Source organism: Mus caroli, chromosome 7 (genome assembly GCF_900094665.2).
Source record: "Mus caroli chromosome 7, CAROLI_EIJ_v1.1, whole genome shotgun sequence".
NCBI lineage: Eukaryota > Metazoa > Chordata > Mammalia > Rodentia > Muridae > Mus > Mus caroli.
The window spans coordinates 46,293,118-46,304,137 of record NC_034576.1 but is presented as its reverse complement, the minus strand read 5'-3'; the positions used below and the strand labels follow the sequence as shown (position 1 = coordinate 46,304,137).

Sequence of the window (11,020 nt, the reverse complement as noted above, 5' to 3'; positions counted from 1 at the left end):
GCCATTTCTCTCGGCGAAGTCGTGTTGGGCGTGGGGGGCGGGGCGAACCTCCACTGTCATCCACTCGGCCAGAAACACCATCCTGGTCCCAGCCCATCCCTGCGATCTTGCAGGACAAGCTCAACTCCTTTCAAGTCCCCTCCCGCCCCCTTGGAAGACAGTTCTAGGGCTTTTATTTCAGGTTTTCCCCCCCTTTGGATTTGTGTGTTCTAGGGTTTTTTTTTTTTAATTTTTATTTTGCTTTGTATATTTTTCTTTTGCTATTGTTTCTCTTTTTGCTTGGTCTCTCCTCTCCACCCCGCTCCCCCATCCAGTCCCTCCCCCTTCCCTCTCCCCGCTCCTTCACCCCCACCCCCACCCCTTACGCCCTCCCCAACCCCGCGGCACCCATCCGGAATTAACAAGCCCTTGATAGACAGGCGCCGCGCAGGCCCCCTGCGGACGGGGGGCATCCGACCAGGGGAGGGGGCGGGTAGGGGCCCAGCGCCACCACCTCTCCAGCCCTCGCCACCCCTCCCCCTCCCGTGACCCTCCCACAAGGTTCCCTGCATTTCCCTGACGTGGTGAGGGGAGGGGGCTGGGCCCTCCCCTCGTGGATGGAGCGCCCCAGGGGCGCCTGGGGACAGCTATAGGGAATGGGGTGGGGGGAAGGAGGGGAGCTCCCTTCTTTGGCAGCTGAACATAGGGGGGAACCTGAGGGCGATGCCTTCCCCCCTTTTATCCACAGCAGGGGAGGGGGCTACCTAGGGGAGGAGAGGTGGCTTTAAATTCCCAAGCCCCAGAAGCAGGGAGGGGGGACGTGCGGGGAGGGAGGAGCCATGCTGTAAGGATGGGGGCGTAATCTGGGAGAGAAGAAAGGGTTGGGGGAGGAGAGGGGAATCTTCGTGCAAAATGGACAGACAGACGAATGGTCTAAGAATGACAGGACTGGGTGACAGCCTAGTGAGCTGGGAGCCAGCGTGCATGCGCAGGGTCTCCTCTCCCTAGGAAAAGCAGGGGGAGGTGAGCGAAGACCTAGGGTGGGTGCAGGAAATGAGAAGAGAGGACTGGCTAAGAGTATGCAGAGAGAGGCGAATACGCAAATCAAAAAGAGGCCAGGCTCTGCAGGGCAACTGGGGAAAGTCATCTAGAAAGACCAGAACAGCGCAGCAAGCACATCCCATACCTGAGCACCATTAAAGAAGAAAGAAGAAGAAGGAAGAAGAAGAAGGAAGAAAAAGAAGAAGAAGAAGAAGAAGAAGAAGAAGAAGAAGAAGAAGAAGAAGAAGAAGAAGAAGAAGAAGAAGAAGAAAAGAGGAGGAGGAGGAAGAAGAGGAGGAAGAGGAGAAGGAGGAGGAAGCTGGGGGTGGGGGCGGAGAATGGGCCGGGGAGGGCAAGTGCACAAGAGGAAGTGTGCAAGGGTACACAAGAAAGCAAGGAAAATGGTGAACAGAAGTAGCCTGGCGTGGTGGCGCATGCCTTTAATCCCAGCATATGGGAGGCAGAGGCAATCTCTGAGTTCCAGGACAGCCAAGGTTCCACAGAGAAACCCTTTCTCAGGAAACAAAACAAAACAGAAGTGAACAGAAATGTGAAGGAGAAGGATGAGGAGTCGGGGGAGAAGGGGTTAAACATTTGGAAAGAGTTCAGGGCCATGAGTGTGAGGGGTGTGCTAAGTATCAGAGAAAACAGAGAAGGCTGGGCACAGGAGTGCCACCATGAGAGGGAGGGTAAGGGCTTAGGGGTGGCAGGACAGGAAAGTGGCCCTGGATGTGAGAGCAGAGGTGAATGTGTTCAGAGCATGTACAGAGAGAGCAGAGAGCACGGGTGGCCAGGGGCTATGGGAGTATGCCTGGGTCTGGGAGCAGGAGAAGGAAAGTCCCATGTGTGTCTGCAGCATGGGACCAGGGTGGCTAGAGAAATAAAGGGTGCAGTAACCCCTCTCCCCCAGAAGCAAGTATGCAGAGAGCAAGCTAGCGAAGGCGGTGGCGCTTGAGGGAAAAAAAAAAGAAAAGAAAAAAAGAATGCAGCGTGTTGGGGAGCGGAGAGGGCCTCAGCAGGCCAGAGGTGTGCAAGACAGCCAGGGGGCAAGCTTGTGCAAAAACTGCAGCCAGGAAGGGGAACAGGCGTGCAAGAGGCCGGGGGCTGGGCAGCTGAGTGTGCCACGGAGAGGGGGAAGGCTAAGGGGCCTGGAGAGGTGAAAAGGGTTATTTGAGGAGCGCGAATGATGGAATCGGAGGGTACACCTTCCCAGGACCCCATCAGGTCAGGCTCTGGGCTGACCCTCTATGGCTCTGTCTGTCCCCCCACCCCCAGTCGGCCTTTCCCTCCTTCTTCAGTACCCCTTTGTCATTTTTGTCTAATCCCCCCCCTACTCCACTTGCAGTCTTGTGTCAGCTGCCCACCTCTTGCGAGGTGCCATTGTCTGGCCTGCATCCGGTCCACCTGGGGACCTCAGTCAGGCCTGGGGAGATGGGGCCGGGCACAGTTTTAGCAGAGTCCCTGGCCCCCTGAGGGGAGAGGGGAGAGAATGATGGTCAGAGGGGTCAGAGGTCAAGAGGTCAGCAGGCTCAAGGGTCCTATGGACGGGCTGGTCCGTCCAGGCCAGCCATCACCTCTCCAGGAAAAATTTGAGAGCCCGGTCAATGTTCATACGGTGGCCCACCCTGGTCACGCCCAGGTCCACATAGTCCTCCTTGGTCAAGGCGGGCAGATGGGAGCCATCAATCTCGTGGTCCAGGAACTGGGCTCGATGCTCTGATAAGCCCAGCCACTCCAGCCAATCAGCGACGTCAAACTTGGTCCAGAACCCTAGAGGCTTGGCGCCGAACGGCTTGTCCGGGGGCAGCGAGAGCAGGCGGGTGGGTGATAGGGAGCGAGAGGCCCCAGACAAGGCTCCTCCAAGACCCCCAGATATCCCGGGGTGTGGTGGCACAAAGACGGGAGCGAAGGGGTCAGCCGAGCCTCCTGCCCCTCCGGTCGGAGAGCTACGGATGTCGAAGAGGCCCGGGTAGAGGGGTCCTGAAGGCAGGATGGGCAAAGAAGAGGGCCTGGGCGCTGGGCTGACCTTGTGATCCGAGGCAGGCAGCAGCGAGGGGCTGGGTGCCCGGCGGAGCAGCGGAGGCCGCATCTCAAATTCCACACCCTGCAGGTGTCTGGTGGAAGCTGAGGCAGATGAGGCTGAAGGGGATGTAGCTCCTGGGGCTGCAGCTGTTGAAGAGGAGACCCCAGATCCGGTGGGGAGTGGTGGCAGAGGGGGTTTAGGCCAGTTTTGAAAGATGCTGCTGCTGGGTTTGGAGAGGAGAGAGGTCTGGGAGTCTTCGGAGAGCCTGGAATGTGACAAGGGGTGTGGGGTGGGGCGACAGGGGGAGGGGCAGGGTTTGGGAGGAAGTGTTCAGGGCCGGGGTGAAAAAGGCAGAAGTCATGATTCAGAGGGAGAAACACAAGGGTGGGGGCAGAGAGATGGAGAAGATGGGGTGGGTGGTGGTAAGGGAGGGTCAGATGAATGTCAGGGCAGAAGTGAAGGGTGAGAAGAAGGACAGGGAGAGGGTGATAGCCAAGAGAGATGGAAGAAAAAGAACCATTAAGTGATAGCAATAACACCCGCCACCACTTGCTGCTGCTCATGTGTGTCAGGCATCGTTCTCAAGGCTTTCTGAATCCCATCTCAATTTAATCCCCACAACAGCCCCCGTGGAAGGTTACTTACTACTATCGTCAAGAGCACAGAGAGCTTAAGAAACTTGCCTAAGGACACACAGCCAGGGAGTGGCAGAGCCCAGTTAGAAGTCACCAAAGTCTGAGCTCTTAACCACTATTCTATACTGCCTTTTTGTTTTGTTTTGTTTTGTTATGGTCAGTTATAGCAGAGTGGAAGACAGGGAGACAGAAACAAACAAAAACAACAACAAATAGAGGGTGGGCATTCAAGGGGGAGAGAGATGGAAGGGGATGGGGACAGAGAACAGAGAGAGAGAAAGGTGAAGAGAGGGAGATGAAAGAGAGAAGAAACAAGGGGAGAAAAGGTTCCCCTCATCCCTTGAGCTCCCTTCAGCGTGGCCGAACCACAGGGCTTTTGAACTTCCCACTGGGTGGCTCACTGGTCCCTTACACAGCCAGGTGGCCTCACCGAGATAACTCTAACCAGCCAGGTCTTGTGTTGTTTTGTGGGGGGTATCTGTAATTATTGTGCCTACTGTCTAGCTTGAGGTATAGCTCAGTGGTAGAGCCCCTGCTTGGGATCACCCCAGCGAGGGGCTGGGGATATAGCAGCTGGATCTTACTCAACTAGGAGCAAGGTGGACACTGGATAAAGGCATACCGCTGTGTTCAACATCTAATCTGTGCCTATGGTGATTAAATGCGGCGCCCTTCCGCCCACCCGTGAATAACATGAGTGAGTTGTTTCATATCTCCAAGGAGATATGAATCCACAGGGAACAGAATTATAGTGCTCTCTGCAGATGGAGAGGAAAAATTTCAAACTCCCCTCACTGCCTCCCCAGACCCCATCCAGGCTAGCCATTGTTAGCATGGGTCATGGCTTCACAGAGAGAACAACTGTTTGGGGGAACTTAGGCATAGACCCATATCTTCCCATCTAGTGGGTCCACAGTTGCTCTGCTCTCCTCTATCCTGTTGGGAGCAACTGCCCAATCCCTTTCTAGGCACCCTATGCCCTCCTTCTATGGAGGAAGGGGCACGTGTCATCTACCTGCTGCAGTAAAGCACCATGCACACCTTCAGTTACTCCAATTTGGTTGCTGTTGTTAATATTTTGTAGCTAGACTTGGTGGTATAGGTCTGTTGTTCCAGTTACTGGGGAAGTTGAGGCAGGAAAATTAGAAGTCTAAACCCAACTTGGGCTACAAAGGCTCAAGGCCAGTCAAAGTGACTTAGTTAGGCCCTGACTCAAAACATAATACAGCTGGGGGTGTAGCTCAGTGGTTGAATCCCTGCCTACAACTTCCCAGTAAGGGGCTGGGGTGTGGTGCTGTGGTAGAGCCTCTGACTAGCCTTCCCCCACTGGGGGGTTGTGGCAGTGGCTCAGTAGTTGAGCACTTGTGTAGCATGCCTGAAGTCCTAGGTTTGATCTCCAGGACCATCAAAAACAAAATAAACACATGTAGCCATTCATCTTGGGCCATGGGTTATGGTGACCATGGAGCTGAAAGTGTGCTTCTTAGAGGTCCGATTCCTGCAAGACAGCCCAGTTTGTTTTCTGTAACTCCGAGGCTCTATGGGGACCTTGGGCTCCAGCACTTGCCACAGCCACCCACCAGCCACAGGCCTCTGCTCACCTCTGCCGCTGCAGGGAGGAGGTCCTCTCTGGGATGTAACTGGCTCCTCCGTGGTGGCTGTCTGTGCTGCCCCCGCTGCCTCCCCGAGCCCAAGGCAGAGCTCCTCCCGCGGTAGAGGCCCCACCAAACTGCTGGAGCTTGGAGCTGAGTTCGCTGATGATGCTGGCTTTGACCGTGGCCAAGGCAGAGGCCTGAGGCTGGGACAGGGGCCCTGGCAGGGGTGGTGGTGGTGGTCCCGGACCCTCCTCCCACGGTAGTAGCTTCCGAGGCAGGGATGAGGCAGTGGGCAAAGGTACAGGCGGGACTTCTGGCTCAACCGCCACGGGACCCCCTGCCACACCTGCCGTTGAGGGTCCAGAACAAGCACTCAAGGCCAGTAGCCCATCTGTTCCAGCTCCGGTCACAGAGACGGTGGGGCTGGTGGGGGTGACAGGATCTCGAAGTCCCCCACTGGGACCAGGTCTCAAATTTCCACTAGTCCCAAGCGCCCTGCCCCGGAGCTTAGAAGGAGTCATGAGCTGAGGGGGATATGGTGGGCCAGGAGTCCCACTGCCCCCGAAGGCCTGGCCATCCAGGTAGGCAACGTAGGTGTCCAGGAGCTCCGTCCCGCTGGCCACCCCGGCCCCGCCCCCAGCCACGCCCCCTGTGTTGCCTCCTCCTTCGGCGGACAAGCTGCTGAGTGTGGATGCGCTGCTGATGGTCTCCAGCGGGTGATCGCTGCTGCTCCGACTGTCCACCTCCTCAATTCCAGAATCTGTGCCAGGTGGAGGGTCGGGGCCTGGCTGCGGTGCTGGAGGAGCTGGAGCTGCCGGGGCCGGCGGGCCTGGAGCAGGAGGGTCCCCAGGAGCCGCGGGAGCCCCCTGGGTCAGCGTGGCCACTTCGCTGTCGTAAGAGGTCAGGCTGGATGCTGTGGAGTCCAAGGTGGGAGGGGCGGCGGCCACAGCCGGAGGTGGGGCTGCGGGTAGAGGGGTAGCTGGGGAGGGAGGGTCAGGCAGCGGGTGGGGAGGCCCGGGTGTGAGAGGCGACTCTGGCTTTTCGAAGCTATTGGAAAACTCCAGGGGTGGAGGCAGCGGCTCCGCAAACAAGAACTCGCCGTCGTCCACATCCACCGAAGGGGCCGGCGGTGGCAGGACCAGTAGCGGAAGGCCGTTCTCCTCGTTGCCTCGCGGGGAGGTGGGAGAGGTTGGCAAGACTCTGCGAGGGCTGGGAGGCGGGACCCCAGGCCCATCTTCAGTGGAGGACCCTCTCGTGCCAGCTGGAGGAGGCCGGGCCTGGCAATTCTCAAGGAATCGCACATGCAGAGGCAGCCGCTCTGGCTCCTCGGGGGCTGCTGTGCGCCAGGCCTTGCTCACCCCAGGATGGGGAGTTGGGGGCTCCGGCCCCAATTGAAGCAGGAGCGGCCCGACCCCGGGAGCCGTCGGGGGAAGACGGTGCAGTAGGGAGCGGCGAGCTGCAGGTGGACTAGCGGTAAGGGCCTTCTCCTGACTCCCTAGGCCTGCCCGGTACCCCAGCTCCCGGCGCGCGGGGTCTCCCCAGAGGCGCAACACTGGCTCGTGACGCGCATGTGGCGAATGGGGTGAATGGGGCGAGTGGTGGTGAAGGGTGGGCGGTGGGGCGTCGTAGCGTGGTGATGGAGGTCTTGGGGGCGGCTGAGGAGTGACCCCGCCCTCCGAGGACTCTTTCAAGGCCCGCTCCCGGGCGGCCAAGGCCAGCCCCAGCGGAGAGGCGGGATCCAAGGCTTTGCCGGTCAGCGGATGCACCAGGGGCCGTGGGGGGAGGAAGCTGGTGAAGGCGCTGCTGCTCCCGCTGCCCCCGTAGGCTCGGCTGCCCGCTGCGTAGGCCCCGTAGCCCCCGCTGCTGCCCCCCGACTCCAGCCGGAGGTACGGCTCGGCGGAGAACATGCCTTCATCAATGGATTTGGAATGGCGCAGCCGGGGACCCGGGGGCGCCCCCGGGCCCAGCCCGCTGTCACCTCCATCCTCATCTCCTGCGTCGGTGGACAGGAATAGCGTGGACCGCCGCCGGGCTTCGTTCTGCCAGCCTCCCTCCCTCCGCGCCGCGCCCACTAGGGCTGCTCCAAACTGGCTAGTGAAATCCAGGGTGGCCGGGCCGCTGGGTGACGCAGGGGTGGGCACGGGCGACGGGGACGGCGGCACAGGGGACGTGGCAGGTGCAGGGCTAGGCGAGGATCCGCCGCCGACCGCGCCGTCGGGCTGGGTGGGGGGCTCAGCCTCTGTGCTGCTTCCCTGGCTACTGCGGCCGCTGCTACTGGTAGATGGGGCTTTGATGATGATGGTAGGGATAGGGATGGAATTTTTCTCCGACGGCCCGGCCGGAGGTGGTTCGGACCGAGGCAACGCCGGGGATGTTGGAGAGGACGCGGGAGGGAGGCTGCCCTTTTGGGGCTCGCCTTCCACTTTGGTCTGCTTGACCAGCGGGCCCTTGCGACCGCGGCCGGAGCGGGCTGGTACGTACATAGCCGCACTGGCCGCCCTCGGGGGCAGCTGGAAGTAGCGCAGGGCGGGAGCCTGAGCAGGACCGCTGCTGCCTCCGCTGCTACTGTGGTGGGAAGGTGATGGGGCCCCCGAGGTCGGGCTGGGTCCTCCACCTCGCCAGCCTCGAAGGCTGGGCTGGGGTCCCAGGGCCAATCGAGGTGGGGGATCGTCGGGGGAACCTCCTGTCTCCATCTCCGGTGGGTGAGGAGGATGCGCATGGTGATGGTGGGGCTGAGGAGGTGGGGCGTGATGATGGTGGTGATGAGGTGGGTGGTGGTGGGCAGGGGGTAGGGCGCCACTGTGATATAGGCTCTTCTCTCGGCCCCCACTACGGGGGTCAGGAGGAGATGGCCCATCGAAAGATGAAGGGGAGGAGGCGGGAAGGGGACCCCCGGAACCAGGGTTAAAGGGTCCTCCCCGAGGCGAGGGAGTGAGGCGGCCGGAAGAGGAGGGGGCCGGAGGTGTGCTATAGGGCGGCTCTGGTGGGGATGTAGTGGGTGGTGGGGGTATGTCCTCTGAACCGGGGACTGACAGGCTACGACTGAATTTCATGGCTGGGGGTGCTAGGTAGGGTCTGTCATCTTCCGCAGCCCCTGTTGAGATACGCAAGACCAATGGAGGAATTAGGGACTGGCCCAGCTCCTTCTGCATACAAGCTATACAACAGCAGAGGCGCAAGAGAAATTCAGTGGAATTTCATCCTCTGGCCAGGAGGGGGAGCCATTTCCTAATTATTCAAAGGCCTGAATCTATGATAATGGTGACTTGGAGTGAGTTTAAAGCGTGCTTGAGAAGAAAAGGCTATTATTTTACACAGAGACGCCCAGGAAGTAGCTAGCTTCTCTCTCAACAAGGATCTGCTTCCACTTACTACCCGCATGCTACCAACAATCCTTCCTCTGGACACCAAAGACTCCGGTTTTCTAGATGAAGGTCAGGAAGCTGAGAGACCACCCACGCAGTCCCGCAGGTGAGAAGCAAAGTTGGAATCCATCCAAACCCGACCTCCTCTAACCAGGGTCGGATGTGGTGCTACAGCACATTTCCAAACCTAGACAGTCCTCTCCTGCCCCTGGGCCACGGTCCTTTCTGGGGGACATACCGATAGATTTCTGCCGGAGCATAAGGCCAGGTCCCGGAGGCAGGAAAGAAGGCCGGTCATAACTTGGCTGGGAGCGGTGGTGAGGATCAAAGCTCGACTTCGGGGCAGCAGTTAGAGGAAGAGAGAAAAGAGAGCGAAGAGGGATCAGTCAGAGTTCTCCACACTCCAAAAGGAAATTACTTTCTCCTCTGAGCTCTTTCATGGCAGAGACAAGGCACACAGAAGCTAGAAAGCAAGTCCTGGGAGAATTCTCTGGGGAGGCAGTCAGGAGAAAGAAAAGAAAAGCAGGCAGCCGAGCAGCCCCACTAAAGCAGGTACCACCTGCAGTCGTGGCCTGTACCCAGGTCCCATTCTTCTGCCCGGTGGTGGCAGCCACCCCTCTGGCTTTGTTGTTTCCTCTCTCCTTCACTCCTTTCTGGTCTCTTTTCCAGACTTGGCGGAATCTTTCAAAAAAGAAGTCAGGGCTGGAGCGATTGCTCAGTCAATAATACGCTTTGCCACACATACAGATATGGAGGACCCAGTTCTGATTCCCAGTAGCTGCAGCTCACATCAGACTTAAAAGTGTGTGTGTGTGTGTGTGTGTGTGTGTGTGTGTGTGCGCGCGCGTGCGTGCATGCATGCTGGTGCACACACGTCTCTGCTCATAGAGGCCGGAGAAAGGCACAAGAGCTAGAGTTGCATATGTGGGGGAAGTGGGTGGGCTGCAGGGCTATCCAAGCCTGGAGCCCAAACTCCCACCCTCATGGTGACACAGCAAATCCTCTTAGCAACAGAACCATCTTTCCAGCCCCAGTTTCAACTCATTCAAGAAAAAAAAATGTCTGTCTGGTCACCAATCCATTGTTCTGCCAATTCATCATTTGTACCTGTTTATCATTCCATCTGTCTGTCTGCTCCTGTGTCCATCATTCCACACATCCATCACTGCACACATCCATCCTTCCACCCATCTGTCTTACCATCCACCCATTTTTCCACCGTCTGTCATTGCGTCCATCCATCATTCTATCCATCCATCATTCCGTCCATGTATGTTCCATCCACCATTTCTTCTGTCTGGCCATCCATCTGTTATTCCATCTGTCCATCATTCTATTCATCATCTTCTTCCACTGACCATTCCTTCTGTCTGTCATTCCATCCATCCATCCATCCATCCATAACACTGGTTGTGTTTGAATCCAGAGTGACTGTAACTCCATACAGGACAAGAAGTGCGGACTATTCTAGAGGGCAGTGGTAGTCTGAGGAACTCAAGGCTTTCCTGGGTCTTAAATGCTCTGTCGCTGCGCTGGCCTACCTGGCTTAGAACTGTCTATTTCTGTGTTTGTCTTGTTCATTCCATTGACAAGGACACTTCCACAAGGCATGGCTGTATGAAAGGCAGGCTATAAGTATATTAGAGAACAGAACACGGAGTGGTGTCAGCTACGGCATAAGACTCTGTCTCAGAAAAACAACAAAACATGCAAGAAAACCAAATAAGTCCAACCCTAGAAAGACAGAGACACTGTGGAGGGTGCTTTTCACAGGTCCCAAGTAACCCAGGGACAGTTTAAGTGCCTGTTATCCCATTAGAGCACCAGAGTATGAGAGTCTGGGGACAGGCTCCTCACAGGGATCAAGCTGATGGGGGAGGGGCCATGGTGGGGGGGCATGTGATGGAGGAGGGGCCAGAAAGATGGGGGATGGGCTGTGGTGATAGAGGAGGGGCCATGCGATGGAGGAGAGGTCATGGTGATGGAGAAGGGGCCATGTGATGGAGGAGGGGCCAGGGAGATGGGGGAGGGGCCATGTGATGGGGAGGAACATGTTGATGGGGGAGGGGCCAGGGGGCAGGAGAGAGGAAGTAGTAAAAGGGAGGGGCGAGCATCACAGTAGAAAGATTAGTGTGAAAGAAGTTGTGTCAGAGTGTCTGGAACTGAATGAGGAAAGGGTGAGGTAATGAGAATGACAGAAAAAGCTCCTAGGGAGAAGAGCAGGTTTTGAGGGGAACCCTGCCTGAGGGGAGGACACTGCAGACTAAGGGAAAACACTCTGACTGGGTGAGGGGCTGGGGAGATAAAAAAAAAAAGGTGGGTAAGTTAGTTCTCCAAGTTTGAGGTCCTGAGTTCAAATCATCAGAACCTACATAAAAATCC

General features: G+C 57.6%; 1 protein-coding gene across 4 annotated transcripts in view; it reads right to left on the bottom strand.

Moving 5' to 3' along the window:
* Nucleotides 1-1,564: 1,564 nt before the first annotated feature.
* The window catches only part of Shank1 (SH3 and multiple ankyrin repeat domains 1), a 48,292-nt gene continuing 38,836 nt past the window's right edge, over nucleotides 1,565-11,020 (bottom strand). For all 4 annotated transcript variants that reach the window (XM_021167767.2, XM_029479971.1, XM_029479972.1 and 1 more), the window contains 3 exons: nucleotides 8,877-8,973; nucleotides 5,280-8,367; nucleotides 1,565-3,308 (listed from right to left, as the gene is read on the bottom strand). In XM_021167767.2, coding sequence (XP_021023426.1) covers nucleotides 2,591-3,308; nucleotides 5,280-8,367; nucleotides 8,877-8,973 — 3,903 coding nt within the window. In that variant the 3' untranslated portion in view covers nucleotides 1,565-2,590. The remainder of the gene's footprint in view (nucleotides 3,309-5,279; nucleotides 8,368-8,876; nucleotides 8,974-11,020) is intronic.